The following is a 17,316-nucleotide window of genomic DNA, read 5'->3' as shown; positions in this document are numbered from 1 at the left end:
CGCGATTATCTGTCGCGTAAAACTGGGAGAAAACAAGAAAGACGAAAACCGATGCTCGTTTCTCCGCTCTCACAAATGGGCCAGGCATTGCTCAAATTTATGTCAAACTTGTTTAAATTGCCTGCCGACGTGGACCCAGCTGCCTCACGTACCTTGCTTTCTGCGTCCACCGCTTTTGGCTACGAGAGACTGGTGTCATCCGCGTGAAGAAGGAAGAAGGTTTCGTTTTTGTCGTTCCTGAGAGTAGAGCATTTCTTTTTGGTTTGTCGCCGCTATTCTAATCAGAGAAAAGGACGCCTTGCAGCCCCACTTCAGAGTTTGAGGAAAAGGACAATCATAATTGTTGGAGTTTAACGTTCCAAAAAACACGATATGATCATGAGAGACGTCGTAGTGGAGGGTTCCGGAAATTTCGACCACCCGGGGTTTTCTTAACGTGCACCTAAGTACACGGGCCTCTAGCATTTTCGCCTCCATCGAAAACGCGGGCGCCGCAACAGGGATTCGATCCCGCGACCTGCGGGTCAGCAGTTGAGCACCATAACCATTAGACCACCGCGGCGGGTGATGAGGGAAAGGAGGGGAGAGAATAAAGCTTAGCATAGCCTTGTATAGTGTAGTATAGTGCAGAGGGTGGGAAAGGGACGTGAGGGTGAGGAGGAGGTAAGAGCCTAGGGTGAAGCATAGCATAGAGAGAAAGAAGGGGAAGAAAGACAGAAAAAGATACAAAGATGGAGAAAGAAATGCACACGAAAAAGAGAGACAAAACAGAGCATGACAGAAAGGGAAAGAAAGAGAGAGAAGGAGATAGATAGAGAAGAAGAAAAAAATAAAGAGAAACAAGGCACTTCCTTCTGGCTTGGCACCACTACTGCAAAGCTGCCTTAATTTTTTCTTTTTTTTTTCCTTTGCTACAGGTCTCTCTCTCTCTCTCTCAGTATGACCCCGCAGTAATTCGTTTTAATATCTGCGTTAAAGCAGTTCAATCGTAGTAATTGTGTGAACAGCAACGACGCCCCGAGTCGCTAGTGACACCGCTGCAACGTTTGCCGCGGGTCTCACTGGTGGAGAGAAAGAAAGATAATGAAAGAAAGAGAGAGGAAGATAGAGAGATTAAGGCCCGACGCAGCGTGCTAATTAGGCTTCGACCTCCTGGGCAGGAAACATTCATGGTATTTCATCCTTTACTTACGGTGTTTACGAATGGTCTGCAGTGAGAACATATGATAACATATGGTTTTTACCTTCTACATATTTCGTGAGTTAACGTCGGTATTTCTCGATGCGCCAGCTCTGGCTTTTGCGGAGTTGAGACGAATCAGCCGAAGGCTGAGCTCAGCAATGGCTCGCAACATGCGGTTTCAAGCTCCACGAATAGCAGCACGCACTAACACACACGTGCGCGCGCAATCGTAAGCGCACACGTTGCTGCTGCGGTCACAAAAATAAAGGAGGGGGGGGGGGGGCACAGGCGTACCCGGTTCGACAGTCGGGATGAACTGCCCCGTGAAAATAGCCTGCGCATTTCCACTTCCGCAACACCATTGAAAAAAAAAAAGGGGGGGGGGGAGTTTTCGCTAAGTAGCGCAAAGCTTGGCACTCTGAATTTGTTGGAATCGCTGTCCCTGAGCCACGGTGTAAGAAACACTGGCGGTTGCTATGGCGACGGTTCGGCGGCGGCTGCTCCTGGGCACGGCGGCGACTGAACTGTTTTCAGCACAGGTGGCGCGCAGCTGTGGCGGTTGCTATGGCAATGGCGCAGCAGGGGTTTTCTTGTTAACGGACGTCTTACTGCTAGCTCGCTGTTAAAAAAAAAAGTATTCCAGTCTGCTCCCACGGTGCCAATTTCTCATGTGGCATCCCAGAGTCGGAGAGGTACACCTATGTACCCAGCTCCCCTAATGACCTAGCACGTGACATCTTGCACCTATTTTACCTGCAGACACCCTGTGGTAGCTCTAGCCTACATTGTGCATGTTTCATTCCTTTCCGTGTGCCTCGTCTCGCTTTCTGCGCTGTTTATTGCGATGGATTCACAGCCCAGCTAACGACACTTATACCTCCGAAAGGTACCACATGCTCTGCAACACACACACACACACACACACACACACACACACACACACACACACACACACACAAGTACATGCGTGTGAGCAGGCTCAGTCTATCTTTGACGCGAGTGGATGGCACGACTGCTGTGTTCTCCGTCTCAGCATATGTCGACATCTTCCGCCTCTCCTACAGCGACTCATGGGCAAACGAATACCAAACGGGAAATGTTGACAAAAGAAATAGGCGTGCACAGACGCAAGATCAACAGAAACGCAAACACCGTCGTTTGTGTTGTCTTCATCTATTCTCTTGTGTCCGTATCTGCACGGGTAACTTTTTTTATCACGAATGCGTACCAACTAGCGCAACTTACTGTAGTTTAAGTATCGACAACAGTGCATCTGCCCAGGGCTCTTAGCTCTGACAGTGCAAAACTAGTGTCATAGCTTTGAAACCTCGTGGTGGGACATTTCCTTTTTTCTTTTTCGTTTTTAGAAAGTCGCCACCAGCTTTACAGCATTATTCGACATCTGATAACAGAAAACCTCCACATTAGCTTTCCCAGAAGGCGCAGCTCACGAGAAACCGGCACTGAAAGCTAGCTTCCCTGCACACATGCTCTTCATGCGGCGAAGCCCGCTTTCAGTTCGTCTCACAGGTACAGTGGGGATGGAAAGAAACGTGAACAGAGCGGCATATACATTATCAGCTGTTTCGCATTTATTTTCCAGTGGTTGTATCCTACATGGTGATAAAAAGCCACTAGAGTCATCCGTGATACAAACAAGAACCACCTAGCATCTTTTTATTGCCACCAAGATCAGTGCGTGATGAAAACAGCACGCCATACTAATCGCGTTTCTTTCCATCCCCCCTGTATGTTCATTGTAATGAGCGTGCTTGCTGCGCGTGGCAAAGCTTCGCTATCGATGGTTATTGATGATAAAATTGTAAAGAACACTTGACGAAGCCCGTATACAAACCCTGTTCCACTCCATTTTGACGTTGGCACTCAATCGATCGCATACCTGTGTGCAACACAGCGCAAGTTTGCAAAAAAAAATGAAAACCTTTTGCTTAGAGATGCGTTAACCGGAATTGGCGAGGGCACTATTTGAACAGTTCGCAACACCAAGTTTGGAATGCAGTCTTCAATTTCACGTTAGTTCCATCGGTGTAGAAAATGACCTAATTTATTGCTGAATACAACAACTGCTACTTCTGAAGTGTCCAGTCTTCTGACAGGCTGCTGTAGCAGAAGTGAGAAAAATTGGTTGTCGGCCGATCCCCTACTACCGGTGAAAAAAGGAAGGGACGCGAGGCACACTGACAGCACTTGCAAAGGTGGTTCTCATTTATTGTACAAGTGTCCAAGAATCAATTTCTATCCTCACGAAATCTGACACTGCTCAAAGACACTCAAAGAACGTACATCCACACCAGCGGTATGTTATACTACAAAAGGTGTGGTCGGAAAACAAGGCAGTCACAAAAATACATTATTACGTTCAAGCTGCCCTCACCTTCCCACCACCCCCTGGCAAAAGGCGACTATGAAAGTTCGCATACCAGCTTTCAGTGAAGACAATTTTAAAGCTTTCTGCTCAGACTCTGTAAATTTTTTTTTTTCACATCAAATCGACTACATCGACTATTCTAAGGACGCCAAAGACACAACTTTCCAAGTTCTGAAAACTTTGGCTCTTCTGCAGTGACCCTGATTGATAAAAATGCTTCGATATCTGTGACCTTGCACTGACATGCCAGCACTGGAGTTTCTGCCTAAAATGTCGGCCTTAATTTATTTGCTTAAGACACATTGAACGATTCACTTTTAAATGCTCTATAGCACTCTTGCAGTGTGGTTCATAATTGGCCAGTAGAAATAGTGTTGAGAACACATCTGCCTGGTTCATTAAGAGCATTAAGAGCCTTGAGCACTGAGGTGCTAACACTCTTGAGCTGGAAGCGCAATCAAGATATGAATCCTGATCACCTGGCTCATCCAATTACTCAGGAGCAGCTAAACATTGGCTGGGGCAGGCTTGCTCTGGTGCTAGTCAAATGTACCATTAACAATGTAGTCAACTTCTTACTGTTAAGTAAACGAAAAGAGACTTTTAAAAGAAAATTTTATCAGTCTGAACTGAATCAGTGCTTCTCGTTAGAGTCCTTGTAATGTCTTAATTGCGAACCAAGTGTTTCCTTTCACCGTGACTCCTAGTGTAATTAATTAATAAGCTCATTGTAAATGTCAGTATATAACAACACATGCATAGAGATGATACAAAGCCACAATGATGATTCCATCGAAGCTAACCCAATGTGATGGCCATGCACACGTACATTACGAACGTTCACCAGGTTGTCACGCCATGCAAGAGCTGCTTTAACACTGAGCGGCAGTGATATTTATATAAACAGTATCCAAGGCCACTTGAACATTAACTGTGCGACCACAAGGATACCCTATATACAGTATGTACAGGCTTAATAGACAGCCGGTGCTATTTCTTTCGAAACTTCCGCTGTGGCACTGCTTTCTGTGGGTTGTTCTCGATGGGGATGTGGATGGCCTGCCAGAGGGCCTTGGCTTGGGCCGCGTTGCCCATTGCCGATGACAACTCCTCTTCTGATGCCTTAAACATGTCTGCCAGACTTGTGAACTTGCGCATCAGTGAGGTATAGTTCTTCAAGCTGACCCCAGGCAGATGAAGAAGGAAATCCTGAAAACAAATGTAAATAATTTTAGACACTAAAGCTACCATGGACTATTTATCGGCCAATCTTTGTTGCATGCATGAGATATGAGAAAGCGACAGCCTATGCCAGCATTTTTTAATTTATAATGTGATCCATTGCTGGGTGTGTTCAGATAAGGACAGACCAAGGGGGGTCCCGACTATTTTTTGTTTTGCACGAAATTTTTATATGAGCTGGGCAAATGTCTCTATAGAAAGGAATGAACCTTCGTTTTGCGGAAATTATCACAGATTTCTAGGAAAAAATTCGCGTTTCACAACAGGTGGAAAAAGGCAATTCTGCAACTTTCAGATTTCACAACTTTGGAGGCCTATCACTAAAAACTTAACGCATTGTAGGCATCAGTGTTAATTTTTCGTAAATCTTCAGCAATAGTACAATCGGCCTACGGAAATTTAAATTTGTGTGACTGACAGTACATTTTTGAAAAATTGCCAAACTTTGATTTTTGAGCGGCTGCCTCTGGCTGACCCCGAATTCAAGGGTCTTTTTTCGCAGTTTTCGCTAAAGCGCTGAAGCTGAAAATATTTCTCGCAAGTCTACGAAAGGTTTTTCGCTAATTAAGCAAAACGTTATGCGACTACACTGCATATTTATTTCGTTATAAAATCCCAAAAATGCCATAATTCCAAAACTAGCGAAAATTGCAACATTTTAGGGTCGTTTTAAAAAAAATAATCATCACCGATTTTTATGAAAATGATGGACTATACCCGGCCATGACTGCTAAATATTGTGCTGCAAAAATATGTTGCATTATTTTGTTTGAAGTAAGAAAATTGAGCTTATTTTAATACCCATGTATGGTCTTAACATCAATGTGTGGCGTTCTTATAACAAAATAAATTTAATAGACATATTTAGTTCGTAGCTCGCTTTTCTGGTTTTAATAATGACGATTGACCCAGCTTGTGTCTTTTTGACCGCTTTGAGTCACAGAAAAGCTGAGCTTGAATTTTCAGAGCTCCCCTGTCTGTGTCCCTACCAGTACATTGAGGCAGCCGGCGCCCGAGAGCGCGTACAAATGAGAGCTCGTGGTGTAGAGTGCAAATTTTTCTGCACGTCAACCATTTTAGTTCACATCATACCACCTGTCTAACGCAAAAGAGATTTAACTAGTATTTCCCTAACAGTACGGGAAAATGTTATTGTTGCGTTAGTGTGCCTAGACCCAATTGCTCGCTGCTGGGTGGTAGAGAAAGGGGGCCCGAAATGTGAGGTTCGCGTTTGTTTCTTTAAGGAATATGATTATAACTTGCCTTAAGACTACTTGAGGGCCATATTTCGATGAAAATCCTGCAAAAATATCTTCCTATACTTTATTAATAATAAAAGCCTTCGTGTTACCATGTTCAACTGCGTACTTACCCTGATTTTCTTCCATCAAGCAACGAAATTTATGGACTAGAGTTGGTTACAATAATGTACAGGTGGCTCGAGCATTACCATTGTATGGGAATATTAAGACCGTTGCGGTCTTAATATTTCGATGAATTTATCATTCGCAGAAACGGGTTGAGATGGTGGGAATGAGGGAGTTATGAATCTACAAGAAGCACGTTCATGTTCCGAACGTGCTTCTTGTAGCAAAATACAGATCAGAAAAAAAAAATTTCGATGATAGGATGACCCTGAACTCGAGCCCATGACCTCCTGGACCGTGAAGATAAGTTTCGGGCGCTCTGTCCCCTGCGCTGCCCACGCTCATGCACGAGGCTTCACAGACGCGCCTTATATCATTCATACCACAGAACACTTATACTACCATTTACAGAAGGGAAACTGTACCTTTGACAGTGCAACGGAAATAAGGGTAGCGGTGGTGAAGTGGAAGCCTTCAGAGAAGGCTTCCACTTCAAAGCGAGAGTGAAGTGGAAGCCTTCAGAGAACTGAAGAAGGAGGAATGGAAACTTGCCAGACGGGTTCAAGGTATTCAGGCAACCCACATGTGCAAACACATGAAATCGGACCAAGGGAATTTCCTGTACGTAGCGCGGTGCGCAGACACAGAGTGGAAGGAGTTGTGAATCTGCAGTGTGCAAAATTTGATTGCCCGAATGGATATTACTCATTCTAGGTGACATGAATAAACTATTTAATGCGGAACATGAACGTGCTTCTTGTAGATTCATAACTCCCTCATTCCCACCATCTCAACCCCTTTCTGCGAATGATAAATTCATCGAAATATTAAGACCGCAACGGTCTTAATATTCCCATACAATGGTAATGCTCGAGCCACCTGTACATTATTGTAACCAACTCTAGTCCATAAATTTCGTTGCTTGATGGAAGAAAATCAGGGTAAGTACGCAGTTGAACATGGTAACACGAAGGCTTTTATTATTAATAAAGTATAGGAAGATATTTTTGCAGGATTTTCATCGAAATATGGCCCTCAAGTAGTCTTAAGGCAAGTTATAATCATATTCCTTAAAGAAACAAACGCGAACCTCACATTTCGGGCCCCCTTTCTCTACCACCCAGCAGCGAGCAATTGGGTCTAGGCACACTAACGCAACAATAACATTTTCCCGTACTGTTAGGGAAATACTAGTTAAATCTCTTTTGCGTTAGACAGGTGGTATGATGTGAACTAAAATGGTTGACGTGCAGAAAAATTTGCATTCTACACCACGAGCTCTCATTTGTACGCGCTCTCGGGCGCCGGCTGCCTCAATGTACTGGTAGGGACACAGACAAGGGAGCTCTGAAAATTCAAGCTCAGCTTTTCTGTGACTCAAAGCGGTCAAAAAGACACAAGCTGGGTCAATCGTCATTATTAAAACCAGAAAAGCGAGCTACGAACTAAATATGTCTATTAAATTTATTTTATTATAAGAACGCCACACATTGATGTTAAGACCATACATGGGTATAAAATAAGCTCAATTTTCTCACTTCAAACAAAATAATGCAACATATTTTTGCAGCACAATATTTAGCAGTCATGGTCGGGTATAGTCCATCATTTTCATAAAAATCGGTGATGATTATTTTTTTTAAAACGGCCCTAAAATGTTGCAATTTTCGCTAGTTTTGGAATTATGGCATTTTTGGGATTTTATAACGAAATAAATATGCAGTGTAGTCGCATAACGTTTTGCTTAATTAGCGAAAAACCTTTCGTAGACTTGCGAGAAATATTTTCAGCTTCAGCGCTTTAGCGAAAACTGCGAAAAAAGACCCTTGAATTTGGGGTCAGCCAGAGGCAGCCGCTCAAAAATCAAAGTTTGGCAATTTTTCAAAAATGTACTGTCAGTCACACAAATTTAAATTTCCGTAGGCCGATCGTACTATTGCTGAAGATTTACGAAAAATTAACACTGATGTCCACAATGCGTTAAGTTTTTAGTGATAGGCCTCCAAAGTTGTGAAATCTGAAAGTTGCAGAATTGCCTTTTTCCACCTGTTGTGAAACGCGAATTTTTTCCTAGAAATCCGTGATAATTTCCGCAAAACGAAGGTTCATTCCTTTCTATAGAGACATTTGCCCAGCTCATATAAAAATTTCGTGCAAAACAAAAAATAGTCGGGACCCCCCTTGGTCTGTCCTTATCTGAACACACCCTGCTCAGAAATCAGGTTAGTTAGGGCTTGGTCGAGAGCCGTTGCTTCAGTGAGTTCCGCCATGTTTGTTTGTTGCAAACGTTTTGGGGCAGGCTTTCGGGCTCCCACTAAATTCGAGAAATAGCTTTCCCAACGCAAAACCCAAACGCTGTTCAGGCTTCACGCATGTGCAGTGGCCTCGACGCTATTTCTTTGGGACCCAAAAACATTTGGGGCCCCTATTTGAAAACTCCCTAATAACTGATGGTGTTTACCGTCCCAAAACCACAATACGATTATGAGGGATACTGTAGTCAAGGGCTCCAGAAATTTCGACCACCTGGGGTTCTTTAACGTGCACCTAAATCTAAGTACACACGTCTCGATCACTTCTGCCTCCATCGGAAATGCGGCCGCCGCGACTGGGATTCGATCTCGCGACCTTCGGGTCAGCAGTCAAGCTCCATAGCCACTAGACCATTGTGGCAAGTACAGTATATATGAGAGATACCATCGAACGCAAGGCTTTAGATGAATATTGACCAGACGAGGACTGTAGTTTTGTATGCCGCAGAATCTAAGTACACGAACATTTTCTCTTTGTGTTACAGTCTAGCAGCAAATACAGCAACAAGTCGAAACTATGATCTGGTCCTCAACATCACACACTAGAGACACCAAGTCACAGTGGCAAAAGAACGGTGTGACGTGCAGGCCCCAAAGCATTGCTTATGTCAGTGCATGCATTGAAATGCAGGCTTCAAGAGACTGTTTAGCATAAAGCATCATTTAGTGCACAATGGATGACTTAGTTCAGTGCATCCTACCCAGAACTAAGTACACACGTCTCGAGCATTTCTGCCTCCATCGAAAATGCGAAAGTTGATAGTTTACGCTTGTCGTGTTCATTACGTTCGTCCAACCTTTAAGTCTCAGTTAACTGTAGCACAATCCCCCTCCAACTACCAAGAACTGCTATGTACATACCTGTGGAGCAGGGTTGTACTTGTCACTTGACTTGCCGCTGTCTTGAAGTTCCTTTTCCGTCACTGCTTGCGCCTCTGCCACAGTCGGTTCCTCCTTCCCATGCTGGGAGAAGAAACGGATAAATAGGACAAACTGCAAGCTATATTAATAACTGATCCACAGCGTGGCTTCTGTACTTCTAGTTTATTTCTTTACGTAACCCGTACATACAACCCTACAGCATTCATTCATTCATTCATTCATTCATTCATTCATTCATTCATTCATTCATTCATTCATTCATTCAGTGAGTGAGTGAGTGATACCTCAAGGGTCCCAATAAAACCTTACATGAAGGGTGGGTACAAAAAAGGCAGCGATGATGAGGAACTACAATGATAAGTAAGGACACCAAATGTCAGATCTAAAACGTGCTGTGTGTGTCACAGATGGGTGCATGTCTCGGGAGGCCATTCCAGTATTGCAGCATTACAGCACTGCCGTCCGCAGGGCACCTCTCTCGAGGTTATATGAAAGGGGAACACGGAAATTGCCCTCAAGAGGTCGTAGGGGACTAAACGTAAGTGCAAAGTGACCCAGCATTCCAGGACACTAAATGCTCAACCGGAAAACGGCATGTTACAAATTAATGTGTTAGTGTTCAATTCAAAGCAGAGCACCAAATTTAAGCTGAAACTTGAATTGCTCACAATGCTCATGACATGAAAGTATGAAACTACAATGCCAGTGAGACAACTGCAGAAAAGCACACACAACACCAACACCTTCGGAGTGAAGTAAGAAGCAATGCTGCAAGTAAAGATGCTGATCAGTAGAAGAAGAAAGCAGCTCCCTGCTAGTAAAAGTATTTTGTGCACAAAGCAATGTACACTCAGGTTTCAGACACTCCAAATTAAGTTTCAACTTTCAGACAAATCAAGCATACCAATCAGTCAGCTGCATCACATATCTTCACAACAAAGTATGCATGAGAAAAATTTCTTGTCACAGATTTCTTTCGACAAATTGAGAACGAAAGTTTATAGTGAGAAATAAGAATCGCCCAGGTCTCTCACCTTCAGGATATCAAAGATCTCGGCTGTGGCGTACGGGCTCTGACACCACAGCAGACGCAGGCGTGGAAAATGCATCGTCAGCAGGATCAGCTTTGAGACGAAAGTTTGTGAGGTGCACTCCGATGACGGCAGGTGCTTGCCCTAAAATCCAAGCATACAGAATCATTACCTTTACTACATGTGGTGCAAGCAATATACTATAATATGGTAGACTCTCGATAATTCAAACTCTGATAATTCAAACAAATCTTATGTTTTTGGTTGGCCTGCAATGTGTTTTCGCGTTTTTATGTCACTAACAGTCACAAATAAAGCATATTGCCTGCCCACGAAATGGCCAAACTAGCCAAACTGTACGTATAAAAATCGCATGCTGACTGAGGAAGAGGAGGAATAAACATTTATTGTACGAAACGGTATCCCAGTGCTAGTCCCACTTCTACCCTAGGTGGGAGGTCTCCTCATTCCTGGAACCCTCTAGCCTTTGCTGCCTCCTTGGCCGTGGTGGCAAGATGTCGTTGTTGGTCCAGGTCCTCTGAGGCGAGCTTGGCCTCCCACGTTTCGAGAAGGTCTTCGTTTTCTTGACCAGCATTACAGGCATTCAACGAAGGCATTGTGTCTGTCTGTATATTGCACGGGCACGCGAGTATCATGTGGGCCAAGGTGTCAGGTGCACCGCAAATTGGGCAGAGATAGTCGTGTAACGTTGGGTACAGTCTGTGCACTAGTATACCGTGGGTGTAAGCGTTGCTCTGAAGTCTCCTCAGTATGGTGCTGTCCTGTTTGTTGAGCTTTGAATGTGGTGGAGGCTGTGTTCAACATCAAAGGCTGCGTTCCAGCCTTTTAAGTTGCAGTATTGCAGAGTATGTGATGGGTATGGACTCAGCCTCCACTGACGCATTCCCGGCATCTGGAGAGTGGGAGGGTGAGCTTTGAATGTGGTGGTGGGTACTCTCTGCGTTCCAGCCTTTGATGTTGCAATATTGCAGAGTATGTGATGGGTACGAACTCAGCCTCCGCGGACGCAGTCGCGGCATCTGGAAAGCGGGAAGGGATAGCCCGGAAGGTGTGATCGCGGGTCACGGCGTGTGCCACCTCGTTCCCCTCCAGCCCCTCGTGCCCAGGAACCCATGTCACACAGGTGTACGGCATCGGAGTGCTTTGGCGCTTCAATGTCTTGAGTGCTTGGGTAAAGTGAGCTAGAATAGGGTAGTGGGCTCACTCGCCGGCCGGCGCTATGCATTGCGGTGACGCCACCAATGTCACAAAAACGTGCTTCGGCGCGTCTCCGTGGCGCAGCGCCACCGTCGCATCAACTGCCCCAGCGTTGGCGCTGGGGCAGTTGCTGGCTGTTTGGAGTGGCGGTCGGTGTGTGCGAGTTTTGTTTTTTTAAGAACTCTTCGCGCTTTGCATCCTCAATCTGCTAGGTTCTTCTGCAAACAGCGATGTGGCCTGACAAGCAGTGACTGTCTCACGAGGTTAAAATACTTCCGCGGCGGCAAAACCACTGTTTTGCGCCAGGCTGTCGGACAGGTTACGTCCACGTGAAGGGCAGCACGAAGCCGTCTTTGTTAGGCGTTCCGAAGGATACAGCCCTGAGGAAGCAATGAGGAAGCCCTGGGAATGGAATTTGCATCGAGCGGACAAAGCACTGGACGACACATCTGCCGTGTGTCAACTTCATTTTGAGCCGAAGTATGTGCTACGGTACTAGAAGGCTAGAAGTACGCACACCACGTGGGAAACCTTGCCTACGATAGGACGCTGTGCCTACCATCCGGCCTAACTTGGCGTCGTATTTGACCAAGAAGACACCACGAGAAAGACCGACCCGAAAGAGAAAGCGATCAGGAAGCGTTCAGGTACGTTCTCGTACCATTGGCGATACTGCTCAAGCAACTGTGCCCAATATATGATGAATAAATGTTCATGTACTTGTGCCCAGTACTTGAGGAGAGTGGCTTCCTGTTTTTCTTATCTGTGGATTTTTACAATCTTTGCATAGGAATATTCAGTGCAGAAATAGCCAAATTACAGAGCCAAGGTACTGGATTTCTGCAGAAAGAATGAGCAGCTCCAAGTTTTTAAATGCTGTGGAATGTATAACATTAAGAGCTCGTGGTAAACTCCCGAGTGTGCGTCATCGACAGTAATTTCACACGCTCGTAAAAGGCGTGCTTGACGAAAATAGTGCCCGAGAAATGCAAAGAATCCAGTTTACAATTGATAGCCGCAAAACGCGTAAGCTTTGAAAAGTTCGCCATCGCTGCTTATCACTCGTAAGAACAATTTATATGCATCTCAAATTTGCGCAGCATCCCTTGCATGCATCGAGTTCTACATGCGCGTTCGCGCGAGTTACGGCGACAGAGTTTCAGAAAAGAATGTTTTCTGCAGCTTTACTGGCACGAGTACTGACGGTCTTCGGTGTGTTTCATTTAACATCAGATAAATTGCTAACAGCAGAGGTGCATACACCATGCTACAGTGTTCTAGATGGTTACCATGCCTTACGCGCGCATGTAGGCCAACGCACCTAGCTCGCACTAGTTAATCTTTTTTTTTATTTTTTATTGTCTCAGCGACATCAGCATCACCCTTTACACTTCCGAAATTCGCGTACATTTCCGTCCAGTGCATATGATAACAGCGCACAAAAAAACAATACATCAGTTGCGCACAAACGCCTCCGTCAGGCAGTGCCCTACATTTAAGTCGCTGGTGGCGCCACCACACATGTGACATACCCGGCGTCAAGCAGGGGACCCCAGCAAGCCCACTACCCTCTTCTAGCTCACTTTAGCTTGGGCAGACACACGACCTTTGGCGTAGTTTCGCGTGGCTGCTTGCGAATCTGTGAAGACGACAGCTGCATCCAAGCATGTGGTGGTTGCTAGTGCGATTGCCACCTCTTCTGCAGTTTCTGGGTTTCAGGCACGAACTGTGGCAGATGCGAGCTCTATGCCCCGAGAATCTACGACGATATGAATCAAAGCATAGGCATTTCCATCGCGATATTTGGCTATGTCTGTATATCTGGCATCCGGATCAGAAAAAAAAACTGAGACAGTATGGCCTTGATCCACCACATCCTGAACACTTCTTAGTCACTTTAGCCACAGTACACCAGGGTCATGCAAGAAAGCGTCCTACCAGCTGTCACGGAACACAACATATTTCAGCCCTTAATTACACATGTGCATGCGCCATATAATAACGAGTACCAGTATGATTGCTGATGTCTGAAAACTTTACTGGCAACGATGCATAGCTGTCTGTGATGTTGCTGCGGTACCAAGAAACAATAAACATCACAACAACAGTTGGTATGTTGCCCTGGGTCATATTTATAAGAACTTCTGATTATTCAAACAAAATTCTGAAGTCCCCTCGAGTTTGAATTATCAAGAGTCTACTGTGCTTGGTGTTTATTTAACACCTTTCCTCGTGGTGCACCTTGATTGGTACACTCACTATGGCGCACCTAACGCGAAGTGAGTAGGTATGTATACCTCAGTTTCACAGTAACCACAAAGTGTGCATTACAATGTGCCTGCTTTGACTCATGATTATGCTGATGAATTGGGTATAGTAAGTACGTATACCCACAATGCCATCGACATCATACATGTGCTGAAGTGCCATTCACAGTTTTCCCAAAAAAGCTGGAGAAGCGTGATAATCTAGCCCATCGGGTTGATGTGCAGCTGTTTACATAGCAATCCGCGTTTTTCACGACGCCCCAGCGCATGCGCACATCGCCAGCAGAAAAGTCGCGAAACGTCTCTTCATCTCGGAGGCATTGCTTCTGGCAATACCGGTTGTCCCGGGCCCTACCAAACCTCCACCAATACAGCAGAAGGCAGCACAGTAAAATGAAAGAGGCGGATTGCAATGACCTCAGAGAATACTAATGCAAACTCCCACAAAACTTTCTCCTAAAACCAGTAAGACTATTTCTTTGAAAGCTATTTCTTGGAAGCTATTTCTTGGAAGAATCTGGCAACATTCATCAAAGAAACACTTAGAACAAAATGGCCAAACTCAAGCTAACCCACCTGAAGGCAGAAAGGCTGATTCTGGTTGAACTCGATGAGAAGCACGGGACGCTTGTAGTAACGGCACATCGCCTGCGCTTGGTTATACAGGCGGCCATTATTCAAGGAACCTATGAGGTCGTTGAGGCTCTTGCGTTCCACGCAGATCTCAGGTGTCAGAATGTAATCACCAACCTGAAACGAAATGTCAAGGCAACACTTACGCGAAACTCACGTGGCTTTATATTGGGTAAGGCAACCTTAAGTGGTGTGCTACACAAAAGTTTTCCACAGTTAAAATGCGAAGTGGAACGTCGGAACTGAATACGGCACTTGACGATGGCCCCCCGAGTCTTCCTGAATCTTCCATACAAACTCTATCTACTGTAGCAGCCAAGTTTTGCAAAATGTCAACAACCAGTTACCCGCCACAGTAGTCTAGTGGTTATAGTGCTTGACTGCTGACGTGAAGGTCATGGCATCGAAACCCAACCGCAGTGGCTGCATTTTGATGGAGGTGAAATGCAGGAGGCCTGTGCACTTAGGTTTAGGTGCACATTAAAGAACCCCAGGTGGCCTAAACTTCAGAAGCCCTCCACTATAATGTCCCTCATTATGGTCTTAGGATGTAAAACCCCAAGAATTATTCAACTACGAGTACACGTGCTGCTGATAATTGTAAGACGTAACCAAAAGAAACATGGTGAAGATTGCATAGCACTGCCTTGCAATAGGTATTTTTATCTTCTACTCCTATATTGGACAGATGTCTCGAGCACTTTGGAAAAAGCCCGGCATATGGCAGTAGTGCAAATATTGCCATGATTTGTCACAAGTATCGCGACTTAGTTGGAGACTTCACCATCGGCTTGTTCTTGCCTCTGAAAACACATTTCTGCACATTGTGTGTTTAGGCACTTTACAGTGTTGTTCAAGGCAAAGGGATAGCCCTGACAGAACGCAGACTATTCAGTCATTTCGTGTGAACTCGTAACTCCTAAAAAGAACACCCCCACTTGCCCATGCCTCTATTCCTTCAATATGACACGTGAAACAGTTTTTATTTCATGCAATAGAGAAACAGTTAAACAACAGAAGCTTTGTAGAACTAAGTGCCCACATAGTTTTATTTGTTTATTCCGGCATCTCACAATTAACGTGTAGTTCCGTCTGCACCTACAATGAGGTTCAAACATTTCTGCATATGCCTGGCCCTATGGCAAGACATTTTTCCTTCAAATACAGTAGAACCCTGCTGATACGTTTTCCAGGGCACTGTATAAAACAAACGTAGAAGCCAGGAAACACAAGAGCCGTGCAACAGGAAAAATTGAACAATTAGGGCCGTAGTGAAATGTACGCAATTTTGTTTCAGTGCCTTTGCATGAAAATAAATCGTGTGACATTGGCTGGTGAATTTTTTTCCCAGGCCAATCAGAACAAGGCCAGCAACTGCAGTGTTAGAAATGAGAGAGAGAGAAAACATATTTATTGAGCATAAGGATTAAGCGTAGGAGTGTTTCCCACGCAACGGGAATCGCTGGGCTGGTTGACACGAATTACTGACTTAAAGACTGATTTCATTGCGCTAATTTGACACTTGCCGATGCCTCTTGCCATGATGACGTGAGCTTACATTTTCTTCTAAATAAATCCGGTGCTTTTACAGCCAGTGAGAACATCGGTACCAACACTAAGGCCGGTATTCTTGAGAAACCACATGCGGCAATACTCTGGCATTTAAGTTTTACACGTGAAATTAGCTTTAACTACGAGAAGCTTGAATGTGTAATGTATTTTTTGACTACCCATCCAGAATGTATGAATTGACAAAAAGCTATTCAGCATATGCAAAGAGAACGTGAACAAGTTCGTACAGATTGTAGCCACAGAGGCAAACGCAAACCTTGCATTACCTCAATGGTGACCGGCTGAACGCTGATTCCTCGCCTGTGAATGAGTGAGGGAAGTTCACTGCGGAACTCTCGCAAATCCACAATGACCTGGAAGAGACGACAAAAACAGTTCAGCTATATGCACATACAAAATTGCATGAATATTCAGTAGACAGAATACTTTGCTTCCACAAGCAGCACAATTTTAACTCAAGCCCTGCCAACTCTGCTCCTACACTTTCTAAAATGATACATTAAGTGGCACACTGCCTCCTTATAACACGATATGTGCATCGCAGCAGCCGTGCTCCCGTTAACATTTACCAGAACAGAAAAAAAAACTGAGTGCTGTTAAGTAACAACTAGAACATCAATGCATTTTCTCATATTTCTCGAAGTTCGTGCTAAACAAACGATGTCCACTAAATGAATATTACTTAATTATTAATCAGTTACAGTTTTGCGACTGGGACACGTGCTCCAGAGGTGGCTAACTACAAGGTTAATTAGCGAGACCTTGTTAATTTGTTTTGCAAGTTGCATTTGCCTTTTCAAGAAATCCATCTCATGTGATATCTAACATAGGTCTTTAATAAGTCTTTTCATTAAAAACAGATATCCCCATGAACACATGCTATACACCTCTCTCCAATGCTACAGAACCCAGCTCCCCTTGCCCTTCCCTTTTTCCTTCCACAGAATAGTAGGCTCTAAATCTGTGGGGTCTGAAGATATCGCCGGTCTCGGGACACATGGAGACATTTCACACCGTCGGGCAACAACCACGTGTGCTTTTATTAACCTCTTCTTTTACATATGACGAGCTCGCCTGCCGAATCCTATACAAACTAGTAACACGCTGAAACCTTATACAATGCCAATACAATACCCGGAAAACATAACACGCACCCAAGACAACATAAGACATACAATGCACCGCGAATGCAGCGTCGCTGATGTTCGACTCACCACGAG

The 17,316-nt window shown here is 44.6% G+C and overlaps 1 protein-coding gene across 1 annotated transcript in view; it reads right to left on the bottom strand.

Moving 5' to 3' along the window:
• Positions 1–3,382: 3,382 nt before the first annotated feature.
• Positions 3,383–17,316, bottom strand: part of LOC119404918 (DNA repair endonuclease XPF) — a 29,100-nt gene continuing 15,166 nt past the window's right edge. The window contains exons 17-21 of the mRNA XM_037671611.2: positions 16,363–16,449; positions 14,468–14,641; positions 10,410–10,550; positions 9,355–9,456; positions 3,383–4,781 (exon numbers count right to left, since the gene is read on the bottom strand). Of these exons, the coding sequence (XP_037527539.1) occupies positions 4,563–4,781; positions 9,355–9,456; positions 10,410–10,550; positions 14,468–14,641; positions 16,363–16,449 (723 nt within the window). The 3' untranslated portion in view covers positions 3,383–4,562. The remainder of the gene's footprint in view (positions 4,782–9,354; positions 9,457–10,409; positions 10,551–14,467; positions 14,642–16,362; positions 16,450–17,316) is intronic.

Source organism: Rhipicephalus sanguineus, chromosome 9, assembly GCF_013339695.2.
Source record: "Rhipicephalus sanguineus isolate Rsan-2018 chromosome 9, BIME_Rsan_1.4, whole genome shotgun sequence".
Lineage (NCBI taxonomy): Eukaryota > Metazoa > Arthropoda > Arachnida > Ixodida > Ixodidae > Rhipicephalus > Rhipicephalus sanguineus.
The sequence above is the reverse complement of the archived record's forward strand: the minus strand, read 5'-3'. Positions and strand labels throughout refer to the sequence as shown.